The sequence below is a fragment of the Mesitornis unicolor genome, unplaced genomic scaffold (assembly GCF_000695765.1).
Source record: "Mesitornis unicolor isolate BGI_N332 unplaced genomic scaffold, ASM69576v1 scaffold11004, whole genome shotgun sequence".
Classification (NCBI taxonomy): Eukaryota; Metazoa; Chordata; class Aves; order Mesitornithiformes; family Mesitornithidae; genus Mesitornis; species Mesitornis unicolor.
In genome coordinates this window covers 1-19268 of record NW_010179441.1, presented here as the reverse complement: position 1 = coordinate 19268, position 19268 = coordinate 1, and the positions used below count along the sequence as shown (strand labels likewise).

The following is a 19268-nucleotide window of genomic DNA, read 5'->3' as shown; positions in this document are numbered from 1 at the left end:
GTTTTGGGATTGTACTATCACCTTTCTTGAACAAGGACTTGAGGCCTGGCAAGACTCCCAGGTGAGGCGCTGCTATCTATTAATCACTTGCATTTTCCACATAAAATTAAAAAAAAAAACAAACTCCAAACCACTTGCTGTGTTTCATCATCCCTAGCAAGGCAATTCATCCTGCAGTGGAAGAGCGAGCGCACGCTGAAGCCAAGCCTATGCGTATACATCTCAATGAATGAAAACATTTCAGGAAATAAACACAATAGAAACCTTCTATTATTATAATTCTGTTTACTAGCACCAGCAATGAGTTTGCCTGCACTGGAAATAGCACAGCCCCACTCCCGCAAGGCACCTGGAGGTTACATCATTGTGCTCGGAGGAAGGATCCTTGCTCGTGCCAGAAACAAATTCACCTTTGCATAGCAACTGCAGAATATGCAAGATCTGACAGTCCCTCCACCAGGAAGGAGAGCCCAGCAGCTCTAGCAGTTACGTTGCTTCTAGGTTGAGTCTAGGCTGAATTTGGAGACTGGCATTGCTGACCGCTGTTGTCAGCGACAGCTTTTTTCCTGCATCAGGCAGGACCGAGTTAGCTGTGACTGTGCTGCCTGGCCTCTTGTACCACTTCTCTATTTCTGAGAGATGCCAAAACACACAGCATTTATTGCTCTTTCTGTTTAGCTCTACGCAGGTGTGGGACTGCCTGGGAAACATGTCCAGCTTTTGGCTGCCTGGCCTCTTGTACCACTTCTCTATTTCCCCAGCTGAGAGATGCCAAAACACACAGAATTTATTGCTCTTTCTGTTTAGCTCTACACAGGTGTGGGACTGCCTGGGAAACGTGTCCAGCTTTTGCTGCCTGGCCTCTTGTACCACTTCTCTATTTCCCCAGCTGAGAGATGCCAAAACACACAGAATTTATTGCTCTTTCTGTTTAGCTCTACACAGGTGTGGGACTGCCTGGGAAACGTGTCCAGCTTTTGCAGATCAAACTCCCAGTAGCTTTTGTGGCCTGTTACAGAAAACACCTCATAGGATGTACTTGCCTTTCATCAGCCATCAGATTTTAGCCTTTGCTGCAGATGGTGCCAAGAAAAACCTGGTTTTCCTCCAACACACCCTGAATATAATTTAGGTTTATGCACTGCCATCAGAACTAATAAGATCTTCTGACACTCATTCAAGAGGAAAGCTGAGCCCCCAAGCTCTGTGGTTGGGATATCCATACTATACATTTAAAATATAACCAGAGTCATTATTCTAAGGTTTCTATTCCTACTGATTCTAGTAGACAAACATTTGGTTGCATTTCCACTGATAAAGCTTCAGATCCATTTAAAAATAAATAAAACATCAACAGTGTAAGTGGTACCTTATCTCCTGCAGCTGAATTCAGTACACATCACACCCTATGCTATCACACAGCATTGCTGTATCATGCCTGAGAGGAAGCTGCATTCCAGTTAATACAAAAACATTTCTCCAGTCTACTTTAGCATGAAGGGCACTAATGGAATTGAAACTGTCAGATCATTTCTCCTAGGGAGAAACAGGGAGCAGAGCCTCTTTGGATCACAGCAAATGAAACCCTCATTAGAGTCCCATGGACTATAAAGCATGGAGCCATTTGCAAGTAGTGCACTTCGTATCAGCATCATTTTCTAGTTAATTCTCCTAGGGAGAAACAGGGAGCAGAGCCTCTTTGGATCACAGCAAATGAAACCCTCATTAGAGTCCCACGGACTATAAAGCATGGAGCCATTTGGCAAGTAGTGCACTTCGTATCAGCAACATTATCTAGTTAATGTAGTAAGAATTATGATGCAAAAATAAGTTTACACAGTGAGGCCCAGGTCACCATCTGCTTTTTGCTGACAAAGCTCTGTTACAGTCAGTGCTGCTTGGCTGATTAACATCATTGGGAATTCGGACCTGGAATAACCTTGAAATCCAGAAAAGGACTTCCTCATCCTGTCTTTAACAAAACCCTGCTGAAGTCAGTGGAGGTTTTCCTGTTGACTTCACTGTAATCCTTATTCATTATTTTAGTGAGACCACAAGTCAGAATGCAAGGCACAAGCACACTTACCCATTTTTCTCCAATTCCAAGATGAGCTCCTGGCCTTCTGCCTTTATCTTAACTTCAGCTCTGGATGGATGCTGCGTGCAAAAGAGAGGGTGCCTGTTACTCATACAGCATCAGAATTATGGACACATCCAGAAACACACATTGTTCCTCTGGAAATAGCAGCTGACCTTAAACCACTCCTCATCTTCTTCCATGGGGGAAGGCTTTAACCTTCACAGTACTGCATCCCCCTCCCCTGTATACCATGCTCAGAACCACAGCACGGGACATCCCAGCTTGCACCAGAGATTTACAAGTCGAACACATGAGCTGGTTAACAAAAGCTTCATTGTCACAGCAGAAAAAGGCATTTTTAGGAGCCTATTTCAGGACAAGAGGAATCACGCCTCTGAAAGATTTCCACATCATTCCTTTACTCTCAGAAAACGCCAATAAGAGACATGCAATGGAGTCCCTTAGCTGTCTTTAGGCTCTAGCTGTTGTCCAGACACTACTTCACAGCTGCTTTTGTATTAGTCCCAGGCAGCCAAGGGACTGGAGACCATGACAGCAACTTTCTAGTATGTTCAAGCACACAGTCCCAGCCCAGGTTTGCAATCTGCCTACAGCTCCAGATGAGGACAGGACAGCCAGCTCCCCAAGGCCCGCTGGGGTTAGCAGAAAGGAACCAAATGTATTAGTGCAATGGTAAATGCATACACTAAAACGGACATTAAAAAATATAAAAACATTCAAGAGACTGAAAGTATAGAATATATATTCTTGAGGCCCACCAAGAAGGGTCTCTGGAGGTCTCCAGATTTACCTCCTTCAAAGTGGGACTACTAGCTAAGGTCAGCTGGGGATTTCTGAGTCTGAGTGCTTTCTCATAAGAGAAATGGATTAATAAACTCCCCAGCAAAGGTATATCCCATTTGATAGGAAAACAAAACCCCAAAAACCATAAAAACTGGTGAGATGATCAAACTAGTTCCTAATTCAGTGCTGGAGGGGATTTTGCAGAACAGATCAACTGAAAGCAAAATAAAGCAAGGCTGACTGAATAGGATGTTCTGTTGAAAGAGCTGTCAGCCTGGAGACACGCTCGGGTGCCACTTCATCAGTTCCAAGCTCAGTTAAAAGCTACTTTCATCAGCTCCCTGCTCATATTCTGGCTCTTGCTCATTTTACCTTCAGTTTCTAGGGCATTGCACCAGACCCACACAGATGATGCAAAACAAATTAATACATTCCGTATATACAACAACAGCTAATTCCAAGGCCTTGATTTTTGGTTTACTGGATCACAGGTGCTCAGAACATCTCATCATTGGTGTGTTGTTTTGCCAGCTAACATGTAAACAATGGAGATTGCCTCACCCATAACTGGGGGAGGTCTGAGGGTCTCCATCACCATAAAAGTCTATACACAAAGGTTATGCAAACATGATTATTACTAATAACGCTTTCCCTTCTCCTTCAATAATCTCAATAGTTAAGAGTCCATTGATTGCTGTGTAACTGAAATGTCCCAGCTGTATGTAAGCTTTGCTAATGCTGGTTTTAGAGCCAACAGGAAACAAACCAAGTACAACCCCTGAGACACAGTAAATTTGTATAAGGGGAAACGCTGTCCAGATGTATTTGTATCACTATCAATAATAGAACCAAATTTCCAGGCAGCATTGCACAAATGTTTTAAAGAGAATTAAGATCATGACAGAATCATTGTAACTTTTTTCTTTTTTAATACAACCCAATACGGAGTTAAGAAAGTCTCATCATATGGACAGGACATAAACCCCAAAATAACACTACTTCTGGAGACACCACAATTCTTCTTTAGTACAATGCTGAGACTTCCCTTTTTCTGGTTCACAACGTAAATAACACCATTTCGATTTTCCTCTTTCATCAATTGTGCAACTGATAACTTCTTGATTGTGGCAACGCAAAGGCTGGGAAGCAGAGCTATGGTTTGTGGTTAAGCTGAAGCCTGTCACCCCAGTGCTTCTCAGAATGGCTGCAGACTCCTGATCCCCCACTTCTTACATCCTGAAGGGATTCATCACCTCTTAAAGCAGACGCCCCTATTCGGCTGTTTCCTAAACGCCACTGATTGCGTTGCTTCACTCCCCTTTCACAGAAACCCAGATCAGGTAGACTTGACCGAGGTTTTAAGGCATGGCATACCGTAAGTGATTTCAAGCCTTTGCCCAGGGGCAGTGTCCCACTCGGCACCCAGGATGTGCCGGTCACCTCGCCCAACCTGACGGAGCCGCCGCGGCTCCCGGTGCTGCAGATGGGCTTCTTGGCTTATCCCTGAGGCTTGTCACACAGCTCGGTTTAAAAATAACAAAACACAGCGCGCACGGTGCTGTGCTAACCGCGACATCGTTCCTCCCCCTGGAAACGATACGGAGGCTTGAAAATAAAATATAAATAAAGCGCTGGGCGCGCCCTACCTTCTCTCTGCCGGGGTTCCCCGGGTCTACCCAGTGCGGCACCACCACCTCGGGCTGCGGCTCCGCGCCGGCGGCGACCCCTCCCGCTGGGGAGACACAAGAGGAGCTGCTCAGCACCCCGACCCAATCCGCACCCCCGGGAGGTAAAGGATGCAAAGCTGGGGAGGGAGAGGAGAGCTCTGCGCTGGCTGTAGGAGAAGGAGGAGGATCCCCCCACCAAACGACCCTCCTATCCATCCATCCAACCATCCATCCATCTCTCCCTCCCTCCTCCCTCCCCGGGGGCTCATCCAGCCAGAAGCACGGGCAGGGGGTGGCCGGCACCCCGCACTCACGGGGCAGCGGCCGCAGCAGCAGCGAGAGGGCGATGCCGCAGAGCAGCCCCCGGCCCCGCATGGCTCCAGGCAGGACGCGGCGCACCGCCGCCGTCCCCGCCGCATAAAACCGCTCGGTGCCGCTTTCTCCTCCCACCACCGGCCCGAAATCCGCCCCTGCAGCCCCCTGCTTGTAGGTGGGTGTGGGGAGAGTGTGTTTCCTCCTCCTCCTCTTCTTCTTCCACCCCACCCCCGGCAGCACCTCAGGGTGCTGCGTCTCTGCATTGCTGGGCTGGGCTGGGCTGTGCCCCCAGCCCGGGGCACGGGGGAACTCGAGCCACCTCCCTGGGGTTCCCTCTGCCAAACCTCGCCCCCCATCTCTTTTGCCAGCACAGAAACCCAATGTGCCTCAAATGCTAGCAAAGAGGTGAGACCTGGTGGAGAGCAGCAGCCACATCATTGTCAACGGGCTCCTGTAGAAGCTGTGCTATGGCTTTGCTTCTTTATTTGTTTGTCTGTTTATTATATTTATATGTAATCGTGTCAAACCATTCATGGCTGAACCCATGTTTCCAGAGGCATCCTAAATCCCTCTGCTGCTGAGAAATGTGTGGCCCCTGGACAGTTGAAAGGATATGGATTGAAATTTACTGTGCTCATGTAAACAGGCAGAAGCAAAAAGACGTTCACTGCATCTCTCCCCTTAAAATAGATGGAGGGGCTGGGGAAAGGCTTGGGAGCATGCACAGCTCATATTCCCTATGCCGCCCTTCAGGAATATCCACTCACTCCCATGAGGCTCCCAAAGGAGCATTCCCGTCTTCTCCTGCATCCTTCAGGACTGAGCCATGGGTTGGGGTCCATGCATCAGTGTGGCTCAGAAGAGGAGAGCACAAGTTAGCGGGGTTGTGCTGAGGTGACCAGCTGCAAACACCTGAGCTCTGTGGTGCTGTAGATGCTCCTCGCCCACACTGAGCCCATGAAAAGCAACTGTCTTCCCTTACATCAGTTTATTTCTGCTGGGACTCCCAGCCAGCTCAATGCAGCCACATTAGCAAGGCTGTGAGACTGGACTGATGTGTATTCATGGGGCTCAGAGTGGCAGGAAAAGGCATTACCTCTTAGCTGTGCCCTTCAGACAGCCATTGATCCACACTGTCCATACAACCCTTTCCATTCATCTCTACACTTAAATTGCCCACGTAGGTGAACCACCAGGAAAACAACTTATGAAATGGGGGGAATTTGCACCTGGCTACAATTCAGGATGCATCAGTAAATCAGGCTGATAGGAAAGTAATACTCCATTTAGAATAAAGGCTTGCTGTGTAATAGGAATTACTTTGTCTCTTGTCCAGAGGTTTATTTATGCTATTGAAACCACTGAGCTCCTTTTACTGAAGGACTTTGCTGACTCCTGCACTGTGTCCAAAGGAAATGCGACTTGTTTCCATTTGCAGATGCCATTTTGGTTTATGAATTTCATATATGTCCCCCAGCACTTCACACACTGACCCTTTATGAAGGTCAGTTTATTCCTTAAATCACTCTGGCAGAAGAAAGCTAGGACATCTTGGGGACACCTAGGCTATAAATGACATTTTAAGTGACCCACAGACAGGTCACAAATCTTTGTCACAAAACAAAATCATGTTCTTTCCATGAGCAAAAATCCAGGGAGCAGATTTCAGCTATTTTCTAATCAAATAGACTATCTTGAAGGGAAATCTTGATTTTTTTGTGAACTCTCCCCTTTATTTATAGCTGCCTGTAACACAGACAAAAACAATGGCACTATTATTGATGCTTTTATTATAAGTAAGTAAAAGTCCAGGCCAAATTTAGACACAGATTTAGCTATTCTGCTTTCATACCTGCATAAAATTTCTGTCTACCCAAAGGAAAAAATGCTTTGATGAGGAACATGTATATTTGCACTGAAAGATTGTCACAGATCCTCCCACTATGACAAATGTTCACAGGGTCTGCTCTATTTATTTCTCTAAAAGAAGATCTAAAATCAAACAAAAGGAGTTTTCTTTTAAGATTTTTAAAATACTTAGGCCAATAACTATCTGCTTGTAATTTTTGTCAGCATTCAAGTATTATAAAAATGAACTATGTGCAATATTTGCATTTGTTATAAAGTGATATTTTTATCTTTGGATCTTGGTAATACGAGAATTGGTATCTTAATTTATAATCACCAGAAACTCCCTCTATAAAAATATAGCCACAGACTGTGCAGTTGCTATATATAGTTTATTCTATATATATATGATATATCACTTACATTGCTGAGACATTGTTGCATGGAAAGATTGGGGATATTCCAACCTTATTAACAGTGCTCAGATGCTGTAACGCTGCCTGCCTCTGGCACAGGGTGAGTCAGATCCTGCCTGTACCTAGATCTTCAAAAAGCTCTCACTGAAGTCGATGGGACGTTTGCCTGACTCACAGAGCAGGCCAAGCTTTCAGTTATCTAGAAATTACACAGACCCAGACTCATTTCCTCACTGCCTGATTGAAAGTATCAGTTGGGAATTTGGAAATCTGTGCTCTGTTCCCTTATCTATTGCATCCCCTGTGATCAGGGGATGAACATAGCCGCTAACTGAAGCCTCCGAGCAGCACCCAGAGCAAGTGTCAGTGCATGTGGTCATTCACTAAGTTTGAAAATTAGGTGTTTCAGTCTCCTCAGCACAAAGCTGATGCGAATGCTTTTGCAGTGAGGTCTCTGCACACACTTGACCATTTGCAGGATGGTTTAACGCTGTTGGGTTTAGCTGGAAAGCAAAAAAATTATGATTCTACCATTATGTTCATAGTAAATTAGGAGTTAACCACCTAGAAGGAAATAAAAAGATAGACCTACAGAGGAGAACGCCTGCTAAAGGAACAGACTTATGCAGAGAGTAACTTGGACACGTATCAGACTGAAAACTCAGTAATATTTTATTGGAACTCTCTCTTTTCAGAAATGGGAAGAGTTGTTGACCGAACGGCTCTGAGAAGAGCCCTGCTGACGCTGGAGAAAATGTTACCAAGAACCAAAGTCTTAGAAGGAAAAGGCAGAACACTTTTTGTCCTGCCTAACTTCTGCATTTCAGACACTCACACCAAGGAAAGAAATTCTGTGTATTTGGCTGACTTGAGCGGAATGTGAAAACTTCTGTTTTCCAGAACATTTTTCTCCTTCAGATCACTTGAAATGATCAAATGAGGAAGGCTGTGAATCCATGAAGGGAACTGAAGAATTAACAGTGAACTTTATTATTCTGAGTCTTAACAGTAGAGAACAGCTTCGGCTGACCGACAATCTTCTGTTTAGCTTTGGTTTTCCACCACCCTAATACTTGGAAGAGCCCTAGGGCAGCTGTCCTGCCAAAGAGAGAGAAATGCTGTAAGATGATCAGCTACCAGACAAGGGCTTGTCCCGATGTGCTGTTAGGGAAATAATATCAAAGTACTCTCTATGCCTTTTATAAAGGGTGGGTCACTGCTGCTGCTTTTGCTTCATTCCTACAGGCAAGTGAAGTTAAAGGTAGAAGATTGCATATGCAGACATGTTGCATCTTTGTAACTGTATTTGTGCATGTAAAGCACTGTAGTCCTCTCTATGCTGCCTGCAAACTTCTCCAACACAGTAGCGATTATACTGAAGTAGTTTATTCTTGTAAGAGAAGGGGAGCAGGTATAACAGCTCAAGGGCTTTTAATAACATCCAATCCATAAAACTGTCCAGTAATTTTGGAGAAGAACCTCCTCCCTGCAAAGGGATAGCCACAGACAGTGATGCACTGGGAAGCACTGCTGAAGGTCTTTAGACATTTACAGCAGCAGGAGGAAAACAAACTTTGTTTGGAAAATCTGCATCTGGTTTGTTTTTCAAGCTAAGAAGCATGCAAGGTGATTTTTAATTTAGATTAAGGTAAACAGCAGATAAAGAAGTAAAAAAATATTTTATGAGACAGTAGAGTATGTCTCTCTCATGTCTCAGGTACCCTCTGCCCTGCCATGAAGCAGGCTTGCAGGAAGGCACATGGTCACCACAGGACTGGCGCTATCTATGACCCACTTCACACGTTGCAAGGGGAGAAATAACAGCACAGAGACTTGGCACTTCAGGAATCTGCATGTAGGAGGTGGACTGAAAATTACCTAGAAAGGGGAGCTACAAACCCCTTCCAACACAAGAGAACTCCCCTGTGCAGAGCTGCCAGAGCACCTTAAGGAACGATTCCAGGGAAGTCGGGTTTGAATGGGGTGCTCCTATAAGTTTCACTGCTGTTGTAGACAAGATGTAACAGCCTCCAGGAGAGCTCAGCTGAGGGCTGGATCCACTGCCACAGACCTACAGACACAGATCCCATATGACCAATTCAGGACTTCAGCTCTAGCTGGAAGGGAAAGAGGGATCAGCCCTACATTTTGTTTCACGTTGATGTATCCAGGAGGTGTTAACCCTCAGTCTTTTCTTCTGGCATTTATGGTATTAAACAGAGCAGATAATAGTTATACTAAGGGTATAATACACTGTGCTTTCCTAAACAAAGAACAACGGTCCCATTAGCAGATGGATGCTGTTGCAGCAAATCCCTCAACCCACTGAAGCTCACCCTGAGCTATCAGCACCAGGTTCACAACAAGCACAAGGTACAAGCAAGCAGCAGAGATGCACCTCCCTTCAAATAGTGCTGGACACCCCCACATAGAAGGAAATAAATTTGTATTATCCTTGGCAAGCAACCATTCTGGATTCTGGTGCACTGCAATTTGTCTTATATCCTACTCTGTGGTGTACAAAAAGAAAAATGGGAGAAGAGGGAAGTTAGAGAATAATCCCACAAACAGCTGTTTTATACCCCGAAACATACTTGTATAGGAATTAGTACATTTGCCCACATTCAGGCCAGATCAGCTTTCAGTAAGAAGATAATTTAGAAACGAACAGGGATTTTCTACTATTTATAAGACTTTCCTCTTAGTGATTCATCTGCGTGGCAGATGCAGTGGGAGCAGGGGACTGTTGGCAACACGGTTGCAATGTGTAGGGTGGACAGGATTTACTCATGCTTTTGTGTTCTTAACTATAAAATGACAGGTTTTGATCTTGGACTTGGAAAATGGAGTTATTGGCCCACAGCAGCAAAAGCAGCACTCAAATGTTGATACTAGATTGAAAACTTAAAATGCAAAGAATGCAGAGGATATCTACTCTGCACTGGTTTAGGACTGGCTTTTGAGGCATATGGAGATTTCATTTGTACCTGTCTTTATCAATAATGCGGTCTCAGTGGATATAGGGGGCCTGAGCCTCAGGTTCAACAGTGTGCTCATGGTCCAACAGATCCAGTGTGATCACCCATAAAATACAGGATGTCTTATATGAGATAGCCAACCTAGCTTCCTCTGGATCATTCCTGAGCATCCTCTAGCAGCCCAGCATGGAGGGACTTCTCCATCCATGGCTTTCAGCTCTTCCCATATTTCTCCAGTACCTGGATTTACACAATTATAATTATAAATATGAACACACACAAATATACACTAGTATTAGTAGCCCAAATTGCCTGAAAAAGTGACTTTAGCTCATTATTCTAGGCATATGCACCTTAGCTGCACAGGAAGTCTGTGAGTAACATGAACTGTGATTTACTTGTCCCCACTCAGTTCAATGTCTAGGGCTTAAAATAAAGAACTAGGGATACATTGTTCAGATGAATTTATTTAAATACAACAGAAGCAAGATAACAGGATTTTTCAGAAGAAAGTGACCTTCTATTCCACAAAACAGGGGAGAAAAAAATTAGGAACATAAGTCACAATTTCTGGGAAAAAAAATGTATTTAATTACTCTTTGAGTTCAGCACAGATACTCTCTCTAGTAAAAGCTTTTGATAATCTTCAGAGAATTTGGTATTGTCTGGAGAATTCTTTACAGTACTAACTACCCTCAGGGATCAAGTCATAGCCCACTAGTGTAACTCACAGGGCCAGATCCCATCCATTTTCCTCTCTCGGGGTGCTACCACTCCTCACCACACCTTCTGGACAACCCTATTTTTATTAAAGGAACTCGTTACAGACCAAGATATTACTGAAAGTGATCTAAATTCTCAGCATGTTATATAGCGGTTGTATCACAAATACAGACTACAGTTAAAAGTTAACCAAATTAATCTTAAAACTGTCTCATCGAAGAGAAAATATAAAGATTTGCAGAATCATTCTTAACTTCACTCTCCAGGCTTTATAGTACTTTACTGCTGCAAGAATTACAATACTGTTATAAACCAGAATTATTTAACTTGCTAGAACTCCTAAAGTAATACCTGCAAAATGATGGCAAATACCATCAAGACACCTATTTTAACATTAAAAGGGTGTGCTTAAACAAATGGCTCCTCAGGAAAGCACAGCATCACATGCTTAGAGCTGAATTTCTGTGTAAGTGCTTTCCTGAGCCAGAGCACAAACAACAATACTCCAGAGGCTTTTGACCTCATCAGATCCGTATGTGATCTCTCAAAATACAAACAGATCATCAGGCTCTTCAAAATGACCTGTACGGCTCACTCAAGCTACATAGGTTTTCCATTGAACTGACTGAAAAGGCACTGCTGAGTTAAACATGTATTTCCTATTCTATAATATTTATCTGGATTACAACTTGTTTTTAAAATTACAATTCTTGCAACAACTTTACATCTTCTTCCTTGTCGATGTCAGTTATATTAATACAGTTGGTGCTGGAGGGAGAAGGTGGGGTGGCTGGCAAAACCTCCTCCAATGTTCTGATGTCCAGCTGTGGTAGGGCGCTTAAATGCGGCTCCTTGCTGCCGCTGTTTTGACAGGACACCGACTCTAAGCTCTCACAGCTGCGCTGGTTCTCACATGTATTGTCTTCTGCATATTTCTTGGAAGTATAATCTCCATTCAGAGGTGAAAATATCACATCCTGTCTTTGGTACCTGCCTTCATGACAGAATTGAGGCACTGAGCTGGAAAAGTTCCCAGAGCCAAATGGAGATTGGCTGAACAGGCGTGCACTGCAATGAAAGAGATTGAGAGTTTGCTTTCAGAAATACAGATTGCCTGGATTTTCCTTCAGCTAAGAAAACAGAATAACACTGATGTTCTATGCTATCTGAGCTTATCCTGTTGAAATATTCAAACCACGCATACTTTAAAACCATGTCTAATTTAAACACTGGGGCCTTACCAAAAGTCATGCACGGATTCCATATGCAGCTCTCCGTGCTAGATACATCCATGACATTGCTTTGACAACAAACACAAACCCCATCATACTTATCAATGAAATAGTACGGATAAACCAGCATCTGATAAACCTGCAATATGCTGACTGACACACTCAGAATAGTAAATCAAAGCATCAAAAGCCAGTTTGTGTTATTTCTGTATGCCAAAATTTGTGACAGAACTGTGGTTTTCAATAAAAACAACACTTTTCTTTATTCTTTGAGTGAACTCCTGCATCGTCACATTGTTAATTAAGCAGGACTGACAGAATACTTGTGCCCAATATGTGGTTGTCAATGTTACTATTTAAAGAATTTACAGTGATAGATTTTTAAAAAGCAACCACATAGTAAATTGCAGGAAGTTACTATGTCAAATGTAACTGTATTCCTCTGGTGTCAGAACTCTGAATTTTTATGTTGATGCAGAATGACACAGGTGTTGTAATTTACACAGTGTTACAGAAATTTGCTATATTGTTAAGAAAACAAAGTATGTGAATGAGTAATTGAGCTCTACAGTGCAGGCATTATAAAGACGTTGATACAATGCCTACTGAGGTTTCAAGGAGACTATTCCTCTTTCCAATCTAACATTTCATTTTTTCGTGCATAAATCTGCATACATACCTTTGCACTGTCAGTGCTACTCAGAAATTATCATTCTTGTATGCAAGAGTTTATGGGAATGTGAACTTGTAAACCATTGTACGAGAAAGATCCTGGCATTAGCAAAGCCAGCAGCCTTCGGAAGTCCAGTAATGTGTGAACTCGGAACAGTATTTTATGGCGTAAGGACACTCCTCACAGGATGGTCTAAATTCAGAGACCATGGGCTAAGCAAAGTTCATCTTTAGCAATTTTTTGAATTTGTTTCTTTAAATATATACAAGATATTTCTATTTCCTAAAAACCAGAAATATCAAAAATAGAAGTATCTTGTCTTGCCCTTATCAGCTCTTTACGTTCTTATGAGTTTGATGGGTCATGCTCAGCCGTACTTTATGACCAGGTAGTCTTACTGCCATAGGAACATACTGGTGGTTGTTATTAGTAGGAATGAGCTGTGTATAAACTGGCAGAATTAAAGTGTAATAGTCATAATAATGTTATGTTAGATGTACATGGTCTTGAAAGAGAAATGATGCCTTGCAAATAAGCATGGCCATGGGTTTGTGAAATGAGAGCACATCAGTAGGCTGTCAGACAACTTGTGTTTGAGCAGCACACCTGCTGCTGGGAGGGCACTGGTCCTTCCTGTGCATGCTTAGCTTAGGAAATACCCATGGGATACTACATGGGATAGCTTGTAAATTCTTTGATTAGGTGATCTTCTCTGATTGACTACCCAGAGACCACAAGATAAAAACTAGGAATTACTACTTACATAGGAATTTTGAAGACATCTCCCAGCAGACTGGATTTCAGAAATATTGGTAGCTATGACAGTTGCAATCATAGTACCTGGGAGATATCTCACACATCTACATTAATTCTATCCAATCATTTTCAAAATATATTTATGCTCTCTCTACCTAATGCTTTTCTGTAGAAATCAACTGCACTTAGATGCATAAAGTAGAGAGAAGATATTTCTATTTACTGTAAGTTTGGGAGTGCCAATTACTGCAATAGTATAATGGAGCCTTCAATAACTGAGTATATATTACAGATTCAGGCCAGCAGGTCCCACCACACAGGAGCTGTAGGAAGGTAAGAGCACCTTTCCTTCTGAATGCTTCATCTGCTTTCTCTAAGTCAACAGACCCTCTGCCTTTTAGAATTTGTTCTTAATGGTATTAAAATGAAGGGTTTCATTACCTTGAGGTGACATAGTGAGGTCCACGTACAAAGTAAGGGTGGTGAAATAAAATCCGAGGAGGTACTCCAAATACACTGGCTGGCTGACCAATGGTAAGAGACTCAAAGAGATGTGAGTGAAGAAAAGGGGTAGGTTGGGGATGAGGTACACCTCTAGGAAAAATAGAAACCCCTGGGTACTCCTTTGGAGGCTCACTATTAGAGACAGAAAATCTGCCATTAGCATTGGTTATGTTACTTGGATTTCTGCTGAAGCTCTCACTGAAAACTGGTGTAGGTGTCTTCAGAGAGCAATTGAGTCCAGATGACACATCGAGAGCTTTTCTCTCAGTAGGTTCAGCAAATTGTTGTGATGAAATTACAGGACTCGGAGATAGGTTCGGAGTTTTAATAACCATTGATGTGGCACTTGCATTAGTAGCCTGGAAAAGAGTATTACTCTTTTCTGGACCAGTGTGTTGGATCGAAAAAGCTGGCAGACGGATGTCAAAAGGACCTTCACCTTTAGGAAACAGAACAGTTTTTTATCAGACATGAGTAGAGGAAGAGAGTTCATAAACAGCAACGTAGTAAAGCAAAGCCAGAGCTAGAACCATTTCCCCCAAAACACTTTCTAGCATCAATTCCCTGGAACTCAGAGTCATAGACCACTTAGTCTACACTTGGCCTTCTGACAGATGTGTTTGTAGCTCACACATTCAAACTTCCTTCTATAGAAACCCAAGGGTGAAAGAAGAAGGAACTGGCTAGTTAGTGTGGAGGCTGTGAGGCTGGCGAGGGCTGTGTCTTGTCCTGATATGGCCACAGAACAGGGTTGGAATGTGCATTTAGTGCCTGAAGCTCAGAAAACCTCCCAAGTCTACTAGCTGAGTTGGAGTGAGCCAAATTACTAAGACATTTGTGTGGTGCCAAAGCAGCAGTGAAGAGCAGAAGTAACAGTTAAAACATTCTACTCCCCAGTATGTTTTCTTCATTTTCACCAATGAAGTTACCTGCTAGCCAGTTTCACTCTAGAACATAGACTTGAATGTACACTTTCAAACCACGTGGCATGTCAACAGGGCTGCTTTTATACAGAAAGATTTCAAAACACTTTGCATGAGCATTTTCAAACTCCACTACCTAGTCCAAGAGTCTAAATTCTGAGTCAACAGGACTTAAGTTGTCCCAGATTTTTACAGTTTGTATTTAAGAATCATTTCAACCACAGTAGCACAGTAAACTTTGGAATGAAATGTAGTATCATCTGAGGACAATGTAACTTTACAAAATATACTAGGGTAAGAAAACAACAAATACTTTATGCAGTCAAATTTACAAAAGGATTGGAGAAAGGATCACTTTACTAACTCTGAACTTCACCAGAATGAAGCCGAGTGAAGCTGAGAGTGCTCTCTTTTACATCTCTGAATATTACCATTACCATCAGATATTACTATCAGACAATATGATTATCTGAATATTAGTTAGAGGCTAGAAGGCAGTGGAGCAGCACAGAGGAGGACTGACAGAAACAGTGGTATCAAGAAAGACGGAGAATTTTTTTAACTGTATCTACACTACTGTATGTATAACTTTTACTACAATGCATAAATTTCAAATTTTTAAAAATATTCACTACTGAAAACTCACAGACTGGATGTCCAATACTGCTCTTAACGCTGGGGATGCCAAAAGAGCAAGCAGGTTTCTGGAAGGGAAAAATTGCCTTTGTAGTGATGATACTCTGAGAAGTGCCATTAGGTGCAGTAGAGATGGGCAGTGGAAACCGCTTCTTTTTGCCTGGTCGTGGTTGATAAACCCAACCTGTCAGAGATGAAAAAAGATGCAGACATCCAGTTTTTGGGATGGTCTCATTCTTTATGTTAAGCTATGATATCTGTAATTAGGAAATAATATTTTAAAAATTAGTCCAAAAACTGTTCCTATCGTCAATGGCAAAACTCCAGTTGTTTCGGTGAGGCAGCAAATAGGGCATTTTATCAGAGGTGAAAATAAAATGGGTATTCTGGGGCATTGTTTTGATGTTACTAAGTTGTGTTTGCGAGACAAAAAAACCACAGAACAGTGGGGAGTGACACGGCACAGGTGATGAAAGCATGTTAAGGAGAACGTGACACTACCATAGGATTTCAGCGTGGAAGAAAAACATGATTGTATTCAGAATGTGGATCTTTCCCGATTGTTTCCTTAAGCTCTTAAGTCTCATGCATACCTGCAGGTTACAAGAGACAATGGAAAATACGACCCACTAGGAATCCTGGATAGATTTTGGAGGAGTATGTTTGCCTTTGACTTACAACACTAATGAAACACTAACAGGTGAATAAATTTATTATGAATTTACCATGTGCAGCTTTGTTTCTTACACAAGCTAACTCTTAATGTTACTTCAAATATTTTTTTTAATTTTTTAAGGGTGCAAGGCAAGAGGGAGAATGTTGCTTTTATCATTTGCTCGTTTGTGACAGATTCATGAGATCCTGTCTACCAGGATTAGCCATAATCATGAACTAGCAGGATTATGGCAACAGAAAGGGTCATGACACCTGGTACCTCAACAGCTTTTAAAAGGAGTGTTCAAAATACTTATGCTCTGTCTTATTGAACTGCAGTGTTACGGAGAAATGAATTTGTTCAGGGTGCAAATTTTTAACCCTTTTGACGAGAGGCAGAGAAACATCTTCCATGAACTTATTTGCGAATGCCAAGTCTACACGTTGAAGAGTCACACAGAATACAATGCTGTTTGTGCTTCCCGTGGCATTTCCCTTTCCTGCTTTTAAGGAATGGAAGCATGTGTCACAGGCCACCTGGGCAGCTCTTTCTGGAGCATGTAAAAGGATGCAGCAGGCTGTGCTCACTGTAAACTCAGTATCTGGCCTTTAGACTACTAAAACATTCAGAAGAGCTGCTGTAGCTGTGGGGGTTCAAGGCCATAAGAAACATCAGAGGTTCTGAAGGATAAAACATCTTTTTGGATGTTTTAATTGAAAAAAAGAAATCTAGTGCTTTCAGACACTAGAAAGCTGACAGAACGACTGTGTGCTTGAAATTTTTGTCATTTTTTCCTTTTACTTGCTCTAATGAGAGAGATCCATTTTACAAAAAATCTTACACTTCTAAAGCATTCAGGTAAATAAATACAGGTTTACCAGGAAATTTCTCTCTGTGCCTTTGTTTTATTTTCTGAGCTTCATCGTAATAGGGCTGCTTCTGCTCTTCAGTCAGTTTGGTCCACTCCAGGCCAAGCTGAACGCTGATTTCTGCATTTTTGGCAGCTGGGTTAGCTTTTGCTAAGGCAGGCCGATGAATCCTAGCCCACACCAGATATGCGTTCATTGGACGCTTTACATGGCCACTTTTATCCTCACTGAATGGAGTATCTGGCATACCTGTGCAACGAAATGAGGAAAGGTTATCATCTTCCAGGCAATACATGCAATACAGGTTACATTCAATAGTACATCGAGAGGATATGTGGCAACAGCCAAAAGCGTCACCAAGAGCTTTGGAACACATGAAACTCGACACATGTTTCAAGAGCAGTTCCTAGAAAAATAACTAAGGCTAAGAGAGTATCCTCCACTAACCTTCACTGAACCCCTGCATAAGGAACCACTTACCTGTTTTTTGTTACATATTCTTTAAAAATTAAAAAAAAAACGGGACTGCAAACACACTTGCTTGGATTTAATTTGTGTAGATTATTGTCTTACGCATTTATAATTTATAAACCAAACATTGTATAGCATAGACCATATCACTGCAAATTTGTCATCGCCACCAGCACTATGTATCCAAAGCCCTAACGATGCGGGACCAGGTCTAATGATGGTGTGGCAGTTTAGTTCCACACCTGTGCAGTCCCTGGCTTCTCCACTGAGCTTGTCACTGGTTTGGGTTTCTCTTCTCTCTCTCTCTCTCTCTCTCTCTCTTTTTTATTTTCCCCTCCCCTCTCTCACTCTTTTCTCAGATTTGAATACTCATTTTGCTGGAGGAACCTGTGCTACCAAATGACTGTTATACGACACCCAGCTTTGGCTCTTTGTAAACACAGACTGCATTTAAATTGAGCTGGTGACATGATGAACCACAAGACCTCTCACAACTGATCCCTGAGCAAGTAACTTCCTCTCTGAAAAAGGCTTAGAAATGAACTCTTGCACATTATCAAAAAGGGCAAAAGTCTTCTAGTCTTTAAGACTTCACTTTAAGTCATTAATTTTGAAAGCTTAAATATCTTCCAAAAAAGTAAGCTGCTAATCCAGATGTTTTAAAATGTATTTAACACATCCAGTTTTTTTCAGGGATGTGTATGAATACCTCATAGCAGAGAAGTGTATGAATGCCTCATAGCTTTGAAGCAGATTTCTGACCTTAAACTTGCAATCACAACTCAATGCAATTCTGAACAGTTACAAGGAGTTTAACATAGTCAGGGAGCAAGAGGACAAAACTGCCTTGACTTCAACCAACCACTAGAGAAGTCTGTGCTCCCGTATCATAACGTATTATGTTGAAGAGGAGAGCTGTACAAACTCCAGTCTACCCAAAGGGATGGTTCTCTAACACAATCTTACCACTTGTGATCTGATAACCTGTCAGTGGTGTGCAACTGACTGAACCCTTGCAAGCTCTCTTAACATAATACCTGAATCGGAGGGCAGTACCGTGAAGGGAACATTTTTGGTTTCAATTTTTACTGAAGGCTCCAGTGAAGACTGCATTTTAAGCAGCACTGGTTTCACTGGCATGGTGAAACATGCGTCACCGGCACGAGTCACATGGATCAGCTCAGAAGGCAGAGGGCCTTGGATCTCCATCCGGGTCACAGGAGATAAGGGCTGAAACATAACCGGGATCTTCAGATCTTCAGGGCGGATCCCAGGTCCCTCACGCAGCTGCACCTTGTGGTCATCAGTGCTGGCATAAGCAGGTCCACACAGGGACTCCTCATCCTTTTCCACCTTCACCCTGCAGGCCTCAAAGGCCATGTCAGGCAGCTCCACTTTGATGGCATCTCCTCTCCTGGGGTCCTTCCCATTCCCTCTCTTCTCCAGCACCTTCGTCTCATTCGGCCTTTCTCTGCTGGCCCTTTCATGGTCCCCTTTGCTCTTGATGGCACTGTGGGCCTCCTCTTTAACCCCCAACGGAACTGGGGAGCACCTGAACTGGGCCCCTGGCTCTCCGCTGTCCCCGTGGCAGCCCGGGAGATCTCTTTCCTCGGGCTTGTGCTGCTCCACTTTGATGTGCACCACCCCGGAGGGAACTTTGGCCTTTCTCTGCGGGGGCGGCGGCGGCGGGGGGACGCGGCAGGGGCCCAGGGGCGGTT

General features: G+C 43.0%; 2 protein-coding genes across 2 annotated transcripts in view; both read right to left on the bottom strand.

Annotated features, from left to right (window-relative positions):
- Window positions 1-4926, bottom strand: part of ADAM19 (ADAM metallopeptidase domain 19) — a 30668-nt gene extending 25742 nt beyond the window's left edge. Inside the window, exons 1-3 of the mRNA XM_010182779.1 lie at window positions 4866-4926; window positions 4531-4616; window positions 2087-2157 (exon numbers count right to left, since the gene is read on the bottom strand). Of these exons, the coding sequence (XP_010181081.1) occupies window positions 2087-2157; window positions 4531-4616; window positions 4866-4926 (218 nt within the window). The remainder of the gene's footprint in view (window positions 1-2086; window positions 2158-4530; window positions 4617-4865) is intronic.
- A 6606-nt stretch (window positions 4927-11532) lies between these two features.
- SOX30 (SRY (sex determining region Y)-box 30) lies at window positions 11533-19218 on the bottom strand (the record flags this gene model as incomplete). The annotated part of the gene is made up of 5 exons (XM_010182778.1): window positions 11533-11899; window positions 13934-14435; window positions 15566-15739; window positions 17089-17328; window positions 18588-19218. Coding segments are annotated over 5 exons (1914 nt in total), but the record flags the coding sequence as incomplete, so codon positions are not given.
- Window positions 19219-19268: the final 50 nt, after the last annotated feature.